This window comes from Kogia breviceps, chromosome 8 (genome assembly GCF_026419965.1).
Source record: "Kogia breviceps isolate mKogBre1 chromosome 8, mKogBre1 haplotype 1, whole genome shotgun sequence".
NCBI lineage: Eukaryota > Metazoa > Chordata > Mammalia > Artiodactyla > Physeteridae > Kogia > Kogia breviceps.
In genome coordinates, this window is record NC_081317.1 from 71,382,669 (window position 1) to 71,403,753 (window position 21,085).

General features: G+C 46.2%; 1 protein-coding gene across 27 annotated transcripts in view; it reads right to left on the reverse strand.

Annotated features, from left to right (window-relative positions):
- Positions 1-11,572: 11,572 nt before the first annotated feature.
- The window catches only part of KANK1 (KN motif and ankyrin repeat domains 1), a 192,046-nt gene continuing 182,533 nt past the window's right edge, over positions 11,573-21,085 (reverse strand). For all 27 annotated transcript variants that reach the window (XM_067041604.1, XM_059073324.2, XM_067041613.1 and 24 more), the window contains 5 exons: positions 18,898-19,117; positions 16,381-16,523; positions 15,543-15,743; positions 13,141-13,239; positions 11,573-12,581 (listed from right to left, as the gene is read on the reverse strand). In XM_067041604.1, the coding sequence (XP_066897705.1) occupies positions 12,519-12,581; positions 13,141-13,239; positions 15,543-15,743; positions 16,381-16,523; positions 18,898-19,117 (726 nt within the window). In that variant the 3' untranslated portion in view covers positions 11,573-12,518. The remainder of the gene's footprint in view (positions 12,582-13,140; positions 13,240-15,542; positions 15,744-16,380; positions 16,524-18,897; positions 19,118-21,085) is intronic.

Below are 21,085 nucleotides of genomic sequence, written 5' to 3' on the forward strand. Positions count from 1 at the left end.
AGTACAGTGGTTATTAAAGTTCAGGGACTCTGGAGCTGCACTGGTTCCTGGCCTGGCTTTGTCACTTAATAGCTGTGTGACATTGGGCAAGTTCCTTAATCTCTATATGCTGTTTCCTCATCTGTAAAGAGCGTAAAGTAATGTTGTACAACTACCTCTCAGGTCTACGGTGAGGAGACAATGAGTTAACATGCATAAAGCAGTCAGAAGAGTGCCTGGTATGTAGTTAAGTGGTTTGTTGTTATTTTGCACTATTTGAAACCAGAGCAGAATGTGAAGTAAAAGGGTGTCATGCTCAGTAGCTTGGAGTAGTGATAAACAGTCTTGGCCTGGGAGACAGAAGACCCGGTCTCCCTGATCAGGCTTCCCACTAAGTAATAGGGTAACCCTGAGCCACTCAGAGCTTCAGTTCCTTCACTGAAAATGAGATGCTAACAACCCGTGTCCATCAACAGATGAATGAATAAATAAAATATCACATACACATACAATGGGCCATTTTTCAGCCATAAACAGGAATGAAGTTCTAACACAGGCTACAACATGGATGAACTTTGAAGACATTATGTTAAGTGAAATGTACCACACACAAAAAGACAAATATTACATGATTTCACTAACATGAGATATCTAGAAAGGCAAATTCAGAGACAGAAAGTAGAACTGAGGCAACCAGGGGAAGGGTGAATAGGAAATGAGTAGTTGTTTCTCAATGGTTACAGTTTCTGTTTCGGGTGATGAAACATTTTAGTAATGGATGATGGTGCTGATTATTCAACATCATGAAGGAACTTAATGCCACTGAATCGTACACTTAAAAATAGTTAAATGGCAAACTTGTTATGTGTATTTTAACACAATAAAGAAAATCAAGTATAATGAGGAGAAGTCAAGAGAAGGAGAAATAAGCTGACTTTGAAGGAGTCAGACACGTGCTATTAAACTTCGAAACTTTTATAGTCCATGAGGCTATAAATATGGGTTACCAGGAAAAAAAATAAGGTGGTGATGACATTAGTCCAGGCTTCCAGCTACAGCCTGCTATGAGGTAAACATCCCTTTTCCTCTAGCACTTTCATGCCCTTTGTTTCCTTCATGATACAGCTCTGGACAAATCTTCCCAGGCTTCCTACCTCCCCTTGGCTCTACTTTCTCAAGTGCCTGTTGCACCATAACTTGCTTGTTTTTTACTTGTCACCTATGTTGTTGTCTCCTCGATGAGGAAGGATTGTGCCCTCTCCAGCTTTTGTGCTACCCCCTCCCTACCCCCAAGTCCCTGACTCAGAATGAGTCAAAATGGGTGTTTGAGGATGATTCCTCCCAGTGTTCCTTGCCATGAGGACCCACAACTACGGAGGACCTGCTTGCACCATGTCTGCAAACTTTTTAAACTTCTACTCTACCAACTAACAAATACACCTTATCCTGTGACCCAGCATACATACACACACACACACACACACACACGCACACAAATATATATGTAAAGTTCATGAAATAAGTTACCATTACTATACGTGGTACAACCTGAGATTTCTGATTTATTTGACTTTTAAAAGTGCTTGTAGTTACATTGATTTTGGAATCCATGACTTGCTTGAGAAACATTATTAGGAGACTGGCTCCCACTTGGGTGTGTCCAGCACTGGTCTCTAGGGGGAGTCGATAGGCCAGGTTGTTCGGAGGAAGTGGGGGAAGCAGTCTCAGCCTTGGCGGGGACGTCAGGATGCCTACATGAGCTCTCATATCCCTTAACAAGCCCCCTCAAAGAAGGACCGGCAGTGCTCATTCAGGCTTTATTTAGTTGAACAAACACCTGTTTTGTTGATTTAATTGAATGAACTTTTCCCTCTCTCCTGGGGGCGCCGTTTAAACGTGTGGTGTGCCGGTTTGTGGAGTTTTGCCTTAGTACTCGGTCGCCCTTCCTCCTGCGCCAGCACAGAGCTCCTCTTTTCCCTTTCTGCACAACTGCCCTTCAGATGCGTCACCGACTGCCTCGTGTGAACGCCTTGTAGAATCCGTCACACTGGGCAGGTTCGAAACTGTACCACTGTACTCTGTGCCAGGCACCCTCCTCTCAGCCTCAGCAAACAAGACTGGTTCTGCATGCCATTTTGGTTGTGAGGAAAGTGGGATCCCTAGAAGGGAAGTAGCAGAAACAGCACCGCCTGGGCCCTGGTGATCCTGGAACCCACGCACAGAGAAAGATCTCCATGGCACGTGAAGCCAGCTGCGGTGAGGACAGCCGGCCTGGCCTGGGCTCCCTCCCCTATGCGGATGCGAGAAGACCTCCACCTCAGCTCCAGCACAGCTCCTGTGTCTGTCTGAAGCCATGGGCCAACAGGGGTTTCAGCCTTCCTCTGGGAGCACCCGGAGGGTCAGGCCTCAGGCTGCTTAACCGCATCATCTTCAGTGGCTCTCACTGTATTTGATAGTTAACATAATTCTTATCCTTGTTCTTCTACAGTCAAGTGTGAGAAGCACTGTGACAGTGATGACTGCAGTCTGCTCCACCTTTCCAGTGGGACCAGGAATGAACGCCTCAGTATGCTGACTAGATTCAGCAGACAGCTTCTATCCAGAGCAAGCCAGAGGGTGAAAATACTGTTAAGCAATGAGGCGTTTCTTTCACGTCATTAGCAAGTGGTAAAGCTCTGGTCTCTGCCGACGGCCTCCCTCACGACCTCAACATTCACACCCCCGGCATGGCACACCCCACATCCATGCTCCACGTGACACGTTAGGCTGGCATCAGCTATCATGGGGTAAAGGCCATGCCTTATAGTAAGTGCCCAGAGACTGAGCCGGACTGACCTGGTTAAGACCGCCTCAGAGCAATCCCATGGACAAGAATTCAGAAATTATGGAGCCGTGCCCTGTTGGCCACAGGGAGTAGCCAAGGCCTGTGGTGACAATAAAGCTTGCCAGCTAAGCGCTTATGGGGACTCCAACGTGACTCATACCAGCCATGCCATCTCTGATGGTACCAGCAGGAAGCCAGAGGCTGTGGAGATCAAAACTCCCCCTCCTGTTTTCTGGTGTAGGCTCCCCGGTAAGAACAGACTGGAGATAACTAGTTGCTCCCTCAATTGTGCCTCACCCTGATCCTTCTCAAAAATACTTACAACTAGCTCCCAAGACTCTTATATGACAACACTCTTCTCTTCCAGCTGCTTTTAGGCCACCCCCTTACACCCAGCATGATTTCCAACAAGCTACTGTTATCTGTCCACAGCTCAAGTTCACAGTCACTGGATGCTCTGTGGCAAATAACTCTTAGTTAGGAGTTCCCCTGTGGCGACAATCATGACAGTAAAAATGGTATGCTGAGGACTTACATAAGGCCTTAAGAGCAGACCTGACTATCTCCACCCTTTACCGCAGGTATTTAAAAGGAGGGTAATAGAAGTACGTCTCTTAAGCAACCCCCAAATCCTGGCCAGAACTATTGCTGGGGGAGGATCTCACTGTGAAAGATCTATTGCATTTTATGGCTCCAAAGCCTTTACTTCTGTCGACAGCCAAACACTCTGACATGTGGCTTTTTGGTTCATCTCACAGAAGAGGCAGGACTTGTTTCCCGATCTCCTTGAATCTGGGCTGGCCTTGTGACTTTCTTGGCCTGAAAGAATGCCATGGAAATGATGATGTGCCAGTTCCGAGCCTGAGCCTCAAGGAGCCTTGTCCACGTGTTCTTCTTGCATCTTTGTTGCAGCCATGAGAACAAGCTTGGGCTATCCAGCTGGAAGATCAGAGGCATGTGGAACAGACCTGAATTGCCTCAGCTTCCTGGCCAAAGCCAGTCTTGATCAGCTGACAGCAGTGAGTGAGACTGGCCAAGGTCAACAGAACCATCTGCCTGGATATGAGAGCAAGAGCTGCTTCTTGTTGTATGCCACTGAGGCTCTGAGAGCTGTGTGTTACACAGCATTATAGTTGCCATAAATAACTGACACAACAACTTAGGAATGAGAGAATGATGCACCCCTTGAAGAATGATTAGAAGCAACTGTCACCTTCAAATAAAATGAGTTCCTGTAGATTGCGTCTTCACTTGCACTGATTACCCCAAGGTGGATATCCTTCACTGGTCTTCAACTCTAGATGCATTTAAATCTTGGTAGAAGCCAGAGAATGAGCACGAGAAGTAAAGAGTCATTCTTCATTAGGCATCAAATGAACAGAGGAGGTGGAGCAGCAAAGACAAGAAAAGTGACACCTATCTACATTTCCATAGACTTCGGATAATATGGGGCTTCCCTACCCAGATGGGGTGGGATGTTTGTAGCAGTTAGTATTTCTTATTTCGGCATCTACATGTAGAGGTCAGCATATGTACAGATCATTGAAAAGTAATCTTTGTAAGACTTATTGGTGGGTAGTGGCTGTGCCTGTGAAGGAAGGCCACAGCGGCCCATGGGACCGGGAACCAACTTGAAGGATCTCCCTGCCTAAAGGCACCTAGTGCACGTCCATAGTTCTGGGGTCAGAGACTGAATTGAGATGAGTAAGAAGAGGGAGGAGAAAACAGTGTTTCATGGGAAAGGGGGCAACTTCTTTATATCCTCCCCCACCTATAAATTAATCTCTGAGAGACAAGACTCACTTTCAGAAAGTACACTTGCTGACACTGATTGATGGCAGGCCTTGAAGGACCAAAGAATATTAATGAAGTGCCTCCATAAGCCTCACTCAGTCACTGTCAGAATATATGACCAAATGTATAACCAAATAGTCAGAAGTTTGGTGTCTATCTTAAAAGCCCTGCTATATGTTCTAGTCTGTGTAATATTTCAAAAGGTAGAACAGAGTACTTCTATTTATCGTCATGTGTCAGAGTTTTGGGACCCCCATCTCAGGAGGCCAATAATCCTGCAATTGCTAGAGCACAGCAGACTTGGATTCATTAATTTGCTTTGCCAGTTTCTTATCTGTGCTTCTGATCCACACCGAAATTAGAGAAGCTAAGCACTGCCCCTGTGTCTCAGACCTTGGCATGAGTGTCTAGATGACCACTGTCCTGGCTCTGTAAAGGGAAACCATTGTATGCCTCTGCCTGACGGCAGAAGAAGAACACAGAGCTGGAATTCAGAGGCAGCAGCTGAGAGATGGCAACACAGCACACCCGCTCCTCCATGCCTCACTGGGGTTTTGGGAGGAGACCATGATTTTTCAAGGAGCATTCATGAGGCAGTGAGCCAACACAAAGAGACACTCAGTGGCATCAGCATAAATAAAGATTTCTTTCTAAGCGTAATGTGTGGGTCATTTTTTCTTACAAGACTGCTGTGATTCAAGTGAAGTCCTCTGACCAAATTCTAAAACCCAATTCTGGATGAATACAGGATTTATAAACACTTGGTATTATTATACAAGCTGTAGAAAGAAAGAGTTGCCACTAGACAATAAACAGCTTTGCAAAATTCAGTTTTTAAATTGGGGAGCAAAAGTTCCACAGGGAGCAGCCTAACTGTAAGGGTTAGTCACTGGAAACGGAAAACAAACAAACAAAGAAAACCCCACGGGGCTTCCCTGGTGGCGCAGTGGTTGAGAATCCGCCTGCCGATGCAGGAGACACGGGTTCGTGCCCTGGTCCGGGAAGATCCCACGTGCCGCGGAGCAACTAAGCCCGTGAGCCATGGCCGCTAGGCCTGCGCGTCCGGAGCCTGTGCTCCGCAACGGGAGAGGCCACAACAGTGAGAGGCCCGCATACAGCAAAAAAAAAAAAAAGAAAAGAAAACCCCACAAAGATTAGAGAGTTACAGACACTTAGGAGTCCCATCAGCAGGTACTTGTGGTTGAGACAAGGGGAAGTCCACTTATAATACTCCTTCCCTTGAGCAGTGGTTCTCAAAAGCGTGGTCTCCAGGCCAGCAGCAATAGCATCACCTGGGAACCTGTCGGAAACGCCAATTCATGGGCCTCTTCCAAGACGTACCACATCACAAACTCTCGGTAGGGCCCAGCAATGTGTCGTCACCATCCGTCCTGGGAATTCTGATGCATGCTCAACTTTGAGAAAAACAAGTTTATACGATGCAATCTGCCTTTCAAGATACATAGGAAAGGGCTTTCCTTCCCAAAGAGATTTAGTCCTTAGTACCCAAAGGCATCTATGCAGTGGATTACCTTCTCTCCTGTGCATCTAGGATGGTACTGGTAACTTATCATTCTTGGGAAAACTAAGAAAGAGCCATTCAAATAGTTTCCTGTGTTCTGTGATTGATTCTCCAATGACAGTATCCTTGCTGTCGACACATCAGCTACTAAGCCCTTTGGTTACAGCAGCACCACTTCCTGGAAGCAATTTCTATATCAATAAAGAAAATCTAAGTTATGCTGTGGTCACAAATCACAGCCTAACTTCCCTAACTCAGTGTAATAAAGGTTTATTGTATTGTACATAACACACCTGAAACACAGGTCAGCAGTGGAACCCTACTCCATGCAGTTAGTTCCTCAGGGAGCCAGGATGATTTCCATCTCAACACTTGGTTCCATGGTCACCATGAAGTGGGGAAAGAGGACCTGGTGAACTGCACACCGGCTTTGAAAGCCCCCATCTGGAATGGACATGTCATTGTGACATGTCATGTCACTTCCACTAGCGTTTCATAGGCAAAGCAAGTCACATGGTCAAGCCTACCTTCAAAAGTGGACGGGCAGTACCCAGAAAAACAACTGGAGGATCTGAAAACAACCTGAATGACTCCTATTCCAGGTTATGCTTGGGCCACGATGCTCGTCGTGTGCAAAGCTGTGTACTTACATTAAAGAACTGGCAGGGCCGAGAGTTCTCCGTCTTACATTCACTCTCTCTTTGTTCCTACTGACCTTCTGATCAACAAAACTGACACCTTTTCCACAAACGTTTTCATTTTTTTAAATGAAAAAATATTGAAGTTAAAATACCCACAGGCAAGTGCACAGATCATGAGTATACAGCCTGATGAATGATCGTAACAGGGCAGCTGCGTCAAGGCTAGGAGAGGGATCGCTGGCAGGGGTGCCCAGCCCTGCTCAGGTTCCCTCCCAGGCATCTCCTTCCCTGTTCCTAATGGGAACCCTCCCCTGACTTCCAACACTCATTCATTTCACACTCACTCATTCAACTATGATTTATCAGCCAGGGACTGGAACTTCTCAGCCCTGGCAGGTGTTACAAACCCAAGCATGAATGCTGATCTTACTAAGCTTCCTGTCAGAGGGCTGGCTTTTCTGGGGGGGTGACATTTTTCAGACAGGGTTTGGTGGGGTGTGGTGGGGGGTGAACTCTCTGAACTCTCAGGGACTCACTCTAATTAATGAGTATTGTCTTTATTACCTGTTTATTTAAGCACATTCAGTATTTCACAACAGAGCAGATGAAATCAGAGCCAGAATCTCTGCTGCCTGACACTTCGTGAAAAATAAGTGGCCCGCCCTGCTGGCGTGGGGTTCTTGACAGCCACCCTTTCCAGCGTTGAGCTGCCTGATACCACTGGGCAAAGCAGCTCCTGCCCACCTGCAGTTCAGGTGTTTTCTCTTCTTCCCCATCATGCAGCCTCACCCTTCCAGGTAGCTCTAGGGCTGGGCTAAGTGGATCTTTCTGGGTTAGGGAATGGGGAACAAGCGTGAAACTTATTTTGTCCAAGACACAAGATGGCCACTTGGTCTTAGGAACATTTCTTATGCAGCTTCCACTATCTGAAAATTAGGGAGATTTTTTTCCATTCCCTTGCCTGTGAAATAATCAAAGGGAGAGGCAGTAGGGCAGCTGGTTTCCTAAATGCCAGCTCTTCCCCCAAATGTCCTCAAAATCAGACATATCTGTACAAGCATGCACCCGTAAAACATGGTACTTTGCTTTCCAGCTTCTCTACAAAAGCCAGAATTTGGGCCCCCAGGCATCTCAGGGACACCAATACAAGTGCTGACTAACCCCATATTTCACCCTTAAAGAGCTGATGTGATCTCCCAACTCCTCCCCATGGGAAAGAGCCATGACTTTGTGGGGGAGGGAGGGCAAGTGTGTGTCAGCTTGGGAACACTGTGACCAGCGGTTCAGCAACATCCCTTTGCGGTGATCGTCTTTAACAAAATGTACTTTAAATATATTTTTATGATCAGTTGGCTTCTAAATTACAGCCATGCTGAGTAAGTACAGAGCAAACATATGATTAGTAATTTCCTTAAGGCAGAAAGTAGCACCAAACAGTCTCTGGCTAAGGCCCAGGGCTCAACAAGAATTGTGCTTTCAGTAAAAAAGAAAACAGAAAATGGCCCTTATTCCAAAGCCAAAGCAACAGGCCATGACCTTCTTCTTCCTGTGCAGTAATAGTCTTGCTTCACGAGGAAGTGGGGAAGGAAAAGATTAACTTAGGAAAATACTCCAAGAACTGGCTGCCTGCTTAACTGCTGTCACTCACGTACGGAGCCGCCCACTCCTCCTTCTGTCCTGTAAACACAGAAAATGGATCCAGGGCAGCCCTGACTCCTGGCCTTCTGGAAATGACCACTCCAGGAGACGCAGAAACGCCACTGAACGTGGAAAAATGCCACACAATAACTATACACATGCAAAGATAAATGATCAAATGTCATGTTTCCTGTTTCGTCTTAGCTCTCCCCACCCCACCTAACTTGTTTGGAAAAGAACATAGGAATGGCATCTCGTAACTCAGGAATAATGACATTCTCTGTGTGGACCAAAGGCCACATTAAGAAACACCCAGGGGGCTTCCCTGGTGGCGCAGTGGTTGAGAATCCGCCTGCGGATGCAGGGGACACGGGTTCGTGCCCCGGTCCGGGAGGATCCCACATGCCGCGGAGCGGCTGGGCCCGTGAGCCATGGCCGCTGAGCCTGCACGTCCGGAGCTCCGCAAGGGGAGAGGCCACAGCTGTGAGAGGCCCACGTACCGCAAAACAAACAAACAAACAAAACACCCAGGATGCTCGTTAACAATGCAGGTTCCCAGACCTTAAGAATCAGAATCCTCAGGGTGGGGCTGAGAATTTGCATTTTCAGCAGCTCCCTCATGAAATTCTTACCCATGCTGTGAAGAGGATCGCTCACACAAAAGCCTCACAAAAACAAAACTATCTCTACTTGCAGCAGGCTCTGCGCACCCCGCACACCCCGAAAGGACTCAAGAAATGTTATTTCCTTTGAGGGGAAAAAATAGCAGTTTTCTCACCTGATTTTATCTGCAAGGGCTGTTACACATCTGCAGTATTTCAGTATTACAAAAGTCTGGGATAACATTGTTCTCATTAGCGTATTGGCAGCTTACAGGTAAGGACCCAACACTTCATGTATTTGGGGGACTACTGCCAAGAGCAAGGCCTCCTCCCCCAAGGTAAATACAGGATTTAGTCCATTTAGTCATAATGATGGCAGGACAAGTGGTCAGTTTTACTTTCTTTAACACCGAAGTCTCAAGGTTCCCATTGCTCTATTCCTTTTGTCTTGGGGAGGGATTCTGGCCTTCGGCTTCCAAATTTCCAGGGCAAGGGTGTCTGGGTAATTGGCTCTCTGTCACTTAAAGGTTTAGCCTTCTCTTCACTTAAGCTGGGAAATAAACTCAGGAGTCTCCAGCCCTATACCGGCCTCACTTGGGGACCTTGCCCAAGCCTCCTACCACAAATCCCTTTAAGGACTTGTGCCTCAATAAATCACAGCTGTACCAATGGGGAGAGTCAGACTGGTTTTCATAGCGTGCCAAGATCCCAAGATAAAAAGCATTCTAAGTGCCCGGAGTTAGCAGAACAAACAAGGCACAAGCCAGCATATGCTATCCAGAAGTTAGCTCCTTCAATTCCTCATTCCACAATAAAACAAGCACTCATTTTCTTTTGCAAAACGTAGCACAAGAAATCCAAAATGCACCATGCAGATGTAGGAATTCATTTTCTCTTGCATGAATGATATGAATGCCTTCTTTTCTCAAATGGAACAAAGAAAATTCCGAGGACTGCAAACCACCTGAGATACAGCCCCTTCCTTGCTCAAAAGGCGTGTCATGTCGTTAAGGGACAGAAAACTCACAGCCCCACTTTTCTTCAAACACAAACTCTTGTGCTTTAGTTTATTGTGCTATTTCAGGTCTGAAGAAACTTGGGTTTGAATAACTATCTGAACTGAAATTTAGCCCAGACCCCAGAACTAGCAGATCTGCTCTGGGAGGGAAAGAGATACTCCTGACTCCAGGTAGTTGTGACCTACCTCACTTTGATGGGTCATGAAGGAGGACGGCCCCTCTGCCCCAGAGGCCCTGGAACCGTACTGGGAGAGCATCTGTCACCACCCAAGGTTGGCCTGAATTGCCAGTACTCTTTTCACAGTTCCAAGTTCTCTAAAGATGCAAACCTCTGAGCCCATGAGACAGGAGTTCCTGAGCCAGCACTGTGATGACACACCTGTTGGAAAAATCTATTCTCTGGCCTCTTTCTCAAACTCAATAATGAGTGAATAAATGAAAGAAGGAAGAAGAGGAAGAAAGGAAAGAGAGGCTTAAGAAAAGCCTCAGTGATATTTCTCCAATGCACCTGGCTCTCACAAACGGCCCAGGTTAAAGTCCACCACCAGCAACTGTGCCAGAACACCTAGTTTGCATTTTGGCTGCCATGCTTCTTCATTTTAAATGAGAAGGAATCAATCCCCTTTACTTTTTAAAAAGGACTTGAAAACAGGTGCTGTTGCGCCAACAGCACGCTGAAATAAAAAAGTCTCTCCGGGAGTGGGGTGGGATAAATGGGAGACTGGGATTGACACATATACACTACTAGGTAAAAACTAGATAACTAATGAGAACCTACTGTAATAGCACAGGAACTCTACTTAATGCCCTGTGGTGACTTAAATGGGAAGGAAATCTAAACAAAAGAGGATATCTGTATACATATAACTGACTCACTTTGCTGTACAGCAGAAACTAACACAATACTATAAAGCAACTATACTCCAGTAAAAATTAATTAAAAAAAAAAAAAAAAGTCTGTCTGGCTTCATCTTTCCTTTCTCATCACTTCAGGTTTCAACCAGTCACCCAGCAGCTGCCCCCAAATTAGAGTCAAGGACCAGTGCTTTGGGCTTCCCTGGTGGTGCAGTGGTTGAGAACCGCCTGCCGATGCAGGGGACACGGGTTCGTGCCCCGGTCCGGGAAGATCCCACATGCAGCGGAGCGGCTGGGCCTGTGAGCCACGGCGGCTGCGCCTGCGCGTCTGGAGCCTGCGCTCCGCAACAGGAGAGACCACAACAGTGAGAAGCCCGCGTAACGCAAAAAAAAAAAGGACCAGTGCTTCTGCACCTAAGAAGAGTTAGCTCAGGAGTTAACTTGGAGGTTACCTGTCTGATGAACTGTTTGCCTAATTAGGTCTTAAATTTCAGACTCATGACGTGCAACCTGAGTAATGAGCAGGGCTGGAAACGGAGTAGTTCTCTCAGAAGATGTCTCCTCTTGTCGGAGCCCTGGACCAGTGGACTGGGCACTCACCCTACCCACGCACTCCATCCATCAGCTTTTGCTGTCACTGCTGTAAGTCAATAGGATCGGGGCAGATGGCTGTCAGAGATGAAGCAGGGACAAGCAAAAGAGCTTAATGAAATTTTATTTTGAAAATATGGCAAGAGTCTAAGGCACTTCAAACATTTAAATACATACAAGACCAAAGCAAATGTGACATGGGATAAAGGAATCCATAAATATGTGGAGAACTACACTATGTTTCCCTAGAGGCAAATATATAGCCAATTTCTCTAACACAATTCAACTTTTATCATTAGATACAGTTGTGCAATTGTTAATAAAAATATGGTAATGTTACATGTCGTTCTTCACGTCTTTAATTACTATGGAATATAAAAGTTGAAAATACTGCATCAATTTTATATAGATACCCTTTACATAAAACGTCATGTAATGCATCCACCTAGATAAAACCAACTGAAAAGACTTCCTTTTGTTAAGTTTTAAACTTTTTGAGAGTTTCAACTTTTATTTTTAAACCAGAAACCAGCCCAGGCCCAATTCACCAACGATCAAAGTCATCTCAGCTTCCTTACTTTAAAATAATAAAGACAAAAGAAAAATCAACAAAACCATCCTGGAATGGAATTTTCAAAGAGCTTTCCAATGGTTCCACGTTTAGTAAATATAAATACTTGTGGGAAAGTTTAAAAACACCATCCCAGTGAGAACCTGATACTTCTCGGCACTGGTGGGGGTGGAGAGAAGGAACAGAAGTTGCCCACTCAGATCAGGTTACTATTTCCTACAACTGTACATAACGGAGCAGAGACTCAACAGCAAGTGTGCCCTACACAGACGGAAGATGGCCAGAAGGGAGGCGTGCGTGCCTGGTCAGCAATCTCCTGCTGGCTCAGCTTCCACTGTGGCAGCTCCAGCCTTCAGCCCTTGGCTTTATGCGTTCTGTTTGCTGGTGAGCTCAGGCACAAAATACATTCAGTTATCTGTCAGCCCAACAGGAACAATTAGCAGCTTAGTGGTGGCATGTAAATGGACGGTATTTGCACATAATCAATCAAATGAACCTCGGTGGGTGGGACCAGGAGATGTCTTCCTTCCAAGCCTAGGGGTGCCCTAGAGACCAGGAAAGGAAAAAAGCTGGGGGTTAATTAGTGACCTCAGGTAGATGTGTCCTCTGTGAGACAGGAACTCTGTCAGCCACAGCTGAGCACCACCTATAAGCCAGAGCGAGGAGAGCTGGAACACAGCACACAGTCCACTAGCGGGAGCAGCTCTGGGGCCAGCGGGCTCGGCAGTGCCACGTCCAGCTGTCCCGGGAGGTCAACTTCCCTCTCAGAGTGAGCTCTGGGACCACTGTCTGCTTTAAGAAAAATGCCAGCACGGCGATATGTATTTATGGGCTCAAGATGTGCCATCTGGATAATTCTGTCCAGAATAAACTCTTCCTGTGAGGGCGTGAGGACAAGCAGGCATCCAGCCTCTGCTGTGCTAACCATTAGCACTCCTGGCCTTCTGGGTAGGGCAAAATGGATGAATTCTTAAGTTCTGGACTAAAACCGTGATTTTCAGAATCATTATAAAACCTGTATCTCCTGCCAACTCCCTGAGGAAGGGGGCCCACTAGCCTGGTGGCTTTTAGCCTGTTTACAAATGCCAAGTGCACAACACTGACCGGAGACTGGGCTTTCGCGAAGTTGACGTGGGCATACAGCAGAACGGCGATGTCCTTGTGTCCTGCCTCCAGGGCTATTGAGAGCGCGGTGCTGCCATCCTTAAGAGGAGACGAAAAGAACAAGCTAGGTTGGATTTCTCAAACTTCCAGGTAGCCCAAAAGGTAACAACACAAGACTCTTTCAATTAGATAAGGTTCCCCAATCTAGCCATTTGTTCAGTCTTTTAGGAAACTTTCCTGGACCTCTAGGTGCTAGCCCTGAAGGATACAAGGATGACAGAGGCACAGCCCCTACCCTGCCCTCAGACAAGAATCACCCCATTATTGCCTTTGTTGTTGCCTCATGGTACTTAGTGTGTAGGTCTGCACACCATGGAGACTCAACAAAAGCAGGCTGCCCGCCAGCAGGGGGCAGGAGGTGAAGGTAGTGGGTAGAAACATAATTTAGGTTTGTTTTTTTTTCCTTATAATTACAAATGAATGGTCAAGTAGCGTGGTGTCTGTTTTGACGCCCTGCAATCTGCCAAGGATCTCTTAACTTTCCTCTTGGGGAGGGAGCTGATCCTACAGCCCTAACCACCCCTGTAGAATGCTCTGAGTCACATCTACATGTAAGCACCACATCCTGCTGCCTTGCAGAAATGTATCTTATGGAAATACGAGGGGAAACACTACATATGGGAAAGAAAAACGTTCAGTTAAATGTTTGCTTTCCGTTAAGATGCAGGAACTTAGATGGATATAAAGATGCATCAAGGGCTTCCCTGGTGGCGCAGTGGTTGAGAGTCTGCCTGCCGACGCAGGGGACACGGGTTCGTGCCCCGGTCCGGGAAGATCCCACATGCCGCGGAGCAGCTAGGCCCGTGAGCCATGGCCGCTGGGCCTGCGCGTCCAGAGCCTGTGCTCCACAACGGGAGAGGCCACAACAGTGAGAGGCCCGCGTACCGCAAAAAAAAAAAAAAAAAAAAAAAAAAAAAAAAAGATGCATCAAGACAAAAATAGCATTCTGGACATCAACTATACCTCAATCAAAAGTAGTAACAATAAAAAGACAAAAAAACAGCACAACTTATTTTCTGTCTAGTCTTGGAATAAGGATGCCCTTCTGTTCACCAGCAGCAGGAAACAATTTGTGTGTAGTTTGAACCTTATTGTCCTCCCTCCTACTCTGAATTCTGGGAGTTACTTTTCTTCTGGAGGCCAGCTGGATGCCCCTCCCATTCCTTTAAGGATAAGGAAGTAGACAACGAGCAGAGCGGACCAGGATTTCTGGAAGTTACTGTGGCACAATGGCCTCTTCTTATTAGACCTACCAGCTGTTCTGTGCTAAGAGCAGAAGTAAATGCAAACAAAAACAAGGCACACGAAACATAGACTGTTCTCAGGGAAAGAGAAGCTGGAAACTGGCCCTCTGCTGCAGTGGAAGTAAAGGGAATCTGGTGCAACTGCAGTTCATGTGCTCCTGGGGAGGCCACTGCAACTGCAGAAACCAGTCAGTCCTTCCTGCCAGTAAATACCTGCGCTGATTTGCTCTTCCTGTTGGCGTGAGCCCACGAGGATCTCAAGTTTAGTGCAAAGGGGGATGTTTTCCCTCTAGCCTTTTAGTGTTTGGGGCTGATGGAAGCTCTGGTCCAAACCTGTGCTCCACGGAGATAAACTTTCAAAAACAGAAGCAACCCAGCCAGACCTCTGGGACCTTTGGACCTTTGAACCATGTCGCCACCTAAATGTTAGTTCCTGTGCTGTGACCTATTGGTACTCCTCCCCTTTGGTCTAGAGACATCCAGAGGAGCAGGTTCCCTTGGAATGTTTTCCAGTCAAGGGGTTATCTGAGAATGGGACAGCTTGGGAACGGGGAGAGGAAGGAGATGAGAGTGACAATGATGGGAACCACCCAAGGAGGAGTGCGAAGATGTGCTGAAAAGAAGCCAAGATCGTCCGGATCCCCTAGCCAATAAAATGTCACAAATTATGTACTCTGATGGGCCCCGGTGAAGGGTTTCCAAATGGACCGGGGGCCTGGTCCTCTCTTCGTAGTGCACCCACTAGTTGCCGACACTGCCTACTACATTTGATTCTGTATTGTAAATCTGTTTATTCCACTTCAGTATACTGGTTCTCGTACATGCCCATCACCTTCTTTCTTTCATAAGTTTTTGGGGTGGGGCCTATTTATCTTTCTGCCCTTGGCTTTAGTTAACGGGAGTATTCGTTTGCAAACGGTAAATGCTACCACGCTGGGCCGTGAAGGGAAGTGGCCGGGATGGCAACACAAATCCCTGAGGAGAATAAGGGAGGATTTGTTCTCTCCACTGGTCAAGCAGCACTCACAGCACCCCCACCCCCCACCTCCGCAACTGTGTCCAGGCCAGGGGCCTGCAGGACCATCGGAAACAGCTTACATTGTCCTCCAGGTGGCCATTGCAGCCCGGCTGGGCCAGCAGCAGCTTGACGATCTCCACGTGCCCGTGCTCGCTGGCACACATCAGGGCGGTGGAGCCTTCGTCGTCCTGGATGTTGACGTCAGCCCCACAGGCCAGCAGGCCCTTCACCATGTCTATCCGCCCATGACTGACAGCCAGCATGAGGGCTGTCTGTCCTGCCTGTGGGAAGAAATGACAGCAGACTTCAGAAGCACATGCTGGGCTGGCAGTGCGTGACCTGCAGTGGGGCTGTGCCGGGGGAAGGGGAGGAGGGAGAGTGATGACAGGGGAAAACGTGGACATGGAATTGCCTGGGGCCCAGTGGTGGAAAGGCATTGGAAAAACTAGTTTCTTGTGAGCTATGAGCTAATAAGTAAGACCATAATGTAATGAGTTCATTTTTCCCTTTAGCTTGGAGAATCTGTCTCATGACAGCAAGGAGCTGGAAAGCTCAGAAGATGGTCACAAGTCAAACTGTGAACACATCTGGATGAGAGGCACTCTGTGCCGGGCATGAAGATGCTGTAACATGGAGAAAGTCGGGAAACAGTGGTCACCAGGTAGACGGCGGGGATCCCTAGTCACTTACAGGCAGGCTGACCCACGATCTACATGCACACTACTCCAGAGAGAACGCAAGGTAATGGAGGGAAAGGTTTCCAATGTGAAGTTAAGCCAGTGTTTCCTTGGTGTGTTTGGTCATAAGGACCACCGGGCAGCCGCATGGACTGTGCTGAGTGGCGAGAGCACGGCCGGGGCACCCGTGCAGGTCAGAGCTGCATCAGCCAGCACAAACCCTGGAAGCAAGCGCGTTCACCTGGCTGGCTTTGGCGTTCACGTCCCCACAGGCAAAGAGTTCTTCCACAACTCGCATGTCCTTCTCTGCTTCCACAGCGGCGAGGGCTGCCAGCATGATGGGGGTATATCCCGCCTTGTTCTGGTGATCCACGTTACATACATCTGAAAAGACATGAGGTCTCTTTAGGGAGGAGCCATCTCCTAAACAGCATCAGTTGTCCCCATGAACTAAAGGTATGGAGTTTAGAAAAGCCCAGTGAAATGGCCTTAGGGAGTCAAAGTCCCGGAGTGACTCGGAAGGAAATGTGAGAGATGTTTCATACCGAACCAAAGAAAAAAATTTTTTTCTATTTCATGAGAAATGACAGCATGCTCTCATAGCACGTCTTGTTTGCACCTGGTGGTTGAACTGCAACAGCCTGGAGGTCTGGGAGGCTGTTCTAAGTAATGGTTGCTCTGAAGAATAAACAATAACGTGGGACCTAGACACTAATCTGCGCCTAGGAAATCACCAACTTGGAGTGAAGGAAGGCCACAGAAGGATTTGTAAAGGCTTACATAGGGAACACTGAATGTGGCGTTCCCCACTCATAAACCACTGCTCACTCTGAGACCCTGAGTTTGCTGCTCTGACTTGTTTGGGGCCCTTGGAAGCAGAATTCCAATCACATGACACCCAGTTCTAGGAATCGTGGTCTGACAGCAACTGCAGTTAAGTCCCTTAGAGACTGTCAGGGACTCCCAGATCCAATAACCCAGACCTTTTCTAGTCCTATAATTCTTAAGGAGTCTTCAGGGCCTAAATTATCCTCCAGGCCTTTTAAAATTCCTTCAGCACTTTCTAATAAAATGAAAGGAATGGAGAGTGCAGGAAAGAAGCTTTTTATGTGCAACCAGATATAATTAAAATGCTTAGGGTGTTTCCATCACTGGGAGTGAGAAGAGAAGGTACCGTGAAAACGTTCTTGAGTTCTAAAACAACTGCACACTAGGGACATAAGGGCATTTACAGTAGTGCATATTTTTTAACGTAGAAAAGGAAAAAGAAAAGAAAAAAGATGTCTGATGGAGAAGCGGGTGAGCAGACATGGTCCCTGAGGCTCCTCAGTTTCTTTGGCGTTCACCTCTTCTCTGTTGCTGCTAGTATCCTAGATTCACAAACATGCTTTATGAAGCCACAATCTCAGTCTATAATGGTGAGCAGTAAAGAGTGAAGTAAATCCAGAAAAGTGATTAACCAAAGCCATCCAACAATGGAATTAAAATAGTTTAATTTACCAAAATATCTTGTCCATGCAAATTTTCTAAGGGTGGATTAAACTGTTACTTTGGGGGGCAATCCTGAAATCTTGTTCTTAGCTTTCCTGGATATCATCCACTTCTCTGTTTAAACAGTAACTCCGGCTGACAGTATCACCAGCTCTGTTTATAGTCTGGCAAGTCTGAGAGGAAGGAGGCTTGGAATTCCTTCCTTTAAGCTGGAAACAGTTTTATCCTAACATGGCCCCTAAATTGGGGACAAGCAAACTTAGAAGAGAAAAAAAAGATAAATCTGTTTGGTTTCTTCTGTGCCTTAATCCAACATCCCCAAAACAGAGTAGAAAAAAACTGGACAGTTGGGTCAAGAAGCAGAATGGGAAAATTGGACAATTGTATTGCATATTCTAAATCAGATGTTCGCATTGTGTTCTCATTAATTAGACTGAGGTACTGTGAATTCTGTATCAGTTATACTAGAAGTAAAAATATGTATTTCAAAAATAAATAAAAGTGATTTAGAGACTCAATGTATCACAGGGCTGTTCCATTTGAACAAAAAGTTGAAAGCTCACTATGTCGCTAAGGGACCCTTCTATGTGCCACCCCCTCACTCCATGTTTAATACATCCACTGGCTATATCCTGGAATGGCAAATTCCAATTACGGACAAAACTTTTCAGTGTTCTTATTACTATGGTTCAGATGCAAGAATAACATTTTCTTTTCTCTATGCTGATTCCCCAGGAACAGGGTGTATTTTGGCAGGAATGGTGTTGATTCTACCACAATCCGTTACAGTGGCTTTGCTTGGCCCCCATCTTGACGAACTGCACAGCTCTGCAAGGCGGCTGGAAAGGGCTCATGGAACAAGGACAAAGAGAGAAGCTCACAAACACTAAAGCTTTGACTCTGGACCCAGGAGCAGCATTCTGCCTCTTGAGAGTGAACCCACCAAGCCTGCATGATTCAACTGAGGCAGGAACATGAGTCATGTGTGTTACCAGGGATACAACTCATCTGAGCACAGCTAAGCTGCAGCAAGAACATCCTCAACACCTCCTTTCAAAGCAGATCTGGAATCTGTGTCACCCTGTTTTGTTTAAACCTCAAGCCTCCCATGAATGACTCAAGAACGATTCTTGGCACATCAATCACGGGGGAAAGCAATGAAAAGGCTTTTAGGATGGTCACAGAAGTGGGGAGTGGATCAACCAGCTCCTTCTAAATGAGTCACAACCCGAGTCTGTTAGAGAAGAGACAGGGACACCCAACGTACCAGCATCCAAAAGCAGCTTGACAATCTCGAAGTTGGAGTGGGACACACTGTAATGGAGGGCGGTGTTGCCGTTCCCGTCCGCCATGTTGATGATATGACGCAGGATGTCTGGGGAGATGGTCTCAAAAGCTGCTATGTAGTCCCCCACCATGGCTGGGATGGCTGACTTCTGACTGGACACGCGGAACCACTCGTGCTGGAGAGTGTTCAGACAGAACCGCTGCCAAAACACCGAGCCATTGACCATTAGTTCTTCTATTTATAGACCTTTCTGAGACCTAGCTGAAAGCCTAAGAAACCAGGCCTTTTATAGTCAAAAGCGTGTGCAAATAGAATTTGCTCTCAAAAAACAACTAATGAAACCCAGAGCTCTCAGAGAAGCCTCAAATTCCAAACTGAAGTATCCTTCCTGATTTTAACACACACACATATTGTAACTTCTATAAAACAGTCCTAGAGCACTGTGCAAGAATTATACCACCGAGGTTCAAATTCTGTCTCTGCTACTGACGAGCTGTTCGATGCTGGGGAAGATACTTATTCTGTGCCTCCGTTTCCTCATCTGCAAAATGGGGATAATAAAATTACCTTTCCTTCACAGTGTTTGTGATGAGGACAAATGAGGCAATACATGTAAACCACTTAGGCCAGGGTCCACTTATTACTGAACCTATTAATATATTATGTAGGTATGCTGGCCTTGCAAATGATTTTCATAGTAATCAGGACAGGAGAAATTACTTAACACAATTATGCTGCTTCCTTCCTGTCCAGACCAACTTCAACTCCTTCAGCATCTCCACAGCACTAGGCTGGGAGACCATAACCATGCAGGCAACCCAATTCCTACTCCATCCCAAATACAAATGTTCAACCACAGAAAGGGAATAAAAAGCAAGTCTGAAACAAATTACTTTTTCCCATTAGGATCATCTGTATCTGGTCATCAGCCCCACTTGCTTTCCCTTAGGCTGCTGACACATGAACTGGGCATTTGTTTCACGGATGATCAAGTTAAACTTGGACATGAAGTTCAATGCAGACTGGGTAGAGCCAGTGCTGGTGATGGGAACTACAATGCTTTTTTCATGGGCCCTCTTTCATATGAGTTTATCATTCATTTGTGCTTTGTTTGTTCTTCAAAAGTTTAAAAATATATCAAGAAAGATGGAAAGCTTATGTCAAAAGCACCAGAACCCATGTAGTCTTCTTTCTATAGAAAAGGTGGAACTGGGATTACAGAACACACCCATCTCTTTATCTTCCTGCTACTAATTATTCAGGTGTATCCAATTCAATCATAGTTTGGGTCACTGGAGGAAAAGGGTCCTGGCCAGGAAACAATTCACCGAATTTTTCTTTTCTTCTGCTCACTCTTTCACATATTCAGATTTCATTTTTTGGACGCCTCACACAGAAGGAAGGGAAATTATGTCGTCTGGGTGTCAAACTCAGTTATAGCTACATATTCAGTGTCCTGACATGGTTTCATGGCCCTGGCATTGTGATCATTCACATGTCCAAGACTTTTCACAGCACAGCACTTTAAACACTTCTTTACTGAATGAATATCCAATCAACAAAAAAATGTACCAATCCTGGGGTATGTGCCCGACAAAATGCTTGACAACTGGGGCTACAGAAACGTAAAGTCCTCCCTGAGGACCACATAACCTAGTATTTTGGCGAGGGAAAAAGAAAAAGTGTATTAAAGCTATAAAATCTGGGGTCTGAAAGCACCAGTTTTAAGTTCAGGTTAAACCTACTGAGAAACATTAACACTGCAGTGACCTTTCCTGGTTTGACTATCTGTGACCAAGGCGTAGACAGGCACTTAGTCTATACCGATGGAGTTCAACATGTAGATCCATGTCCTGGCCAGGGACTTCGTTCAGTATTTCCTTCTATAAACATCATTGCCATGCTCCTTTTTCAGCACAGTAGTTGAATGTCAAGATTCACCTGGCTCTGATAAATTTAAGTTTCCATAGCAATATAAACAAATAGGAGAAGATACCATAATTTAAAAAAGAAAAAGATGCCATATAATAAGGTAATATGCTTTAGCTGGGATAAATAAAACATGGACCAGTACTTAAGATAGGTAGAATCGAGTCCCAGCATTAACTAGCAGTTGACACTCCAGGCAAGACTCGTAATCTTTAGGGCCTCAGTTAAAGCAGGATGG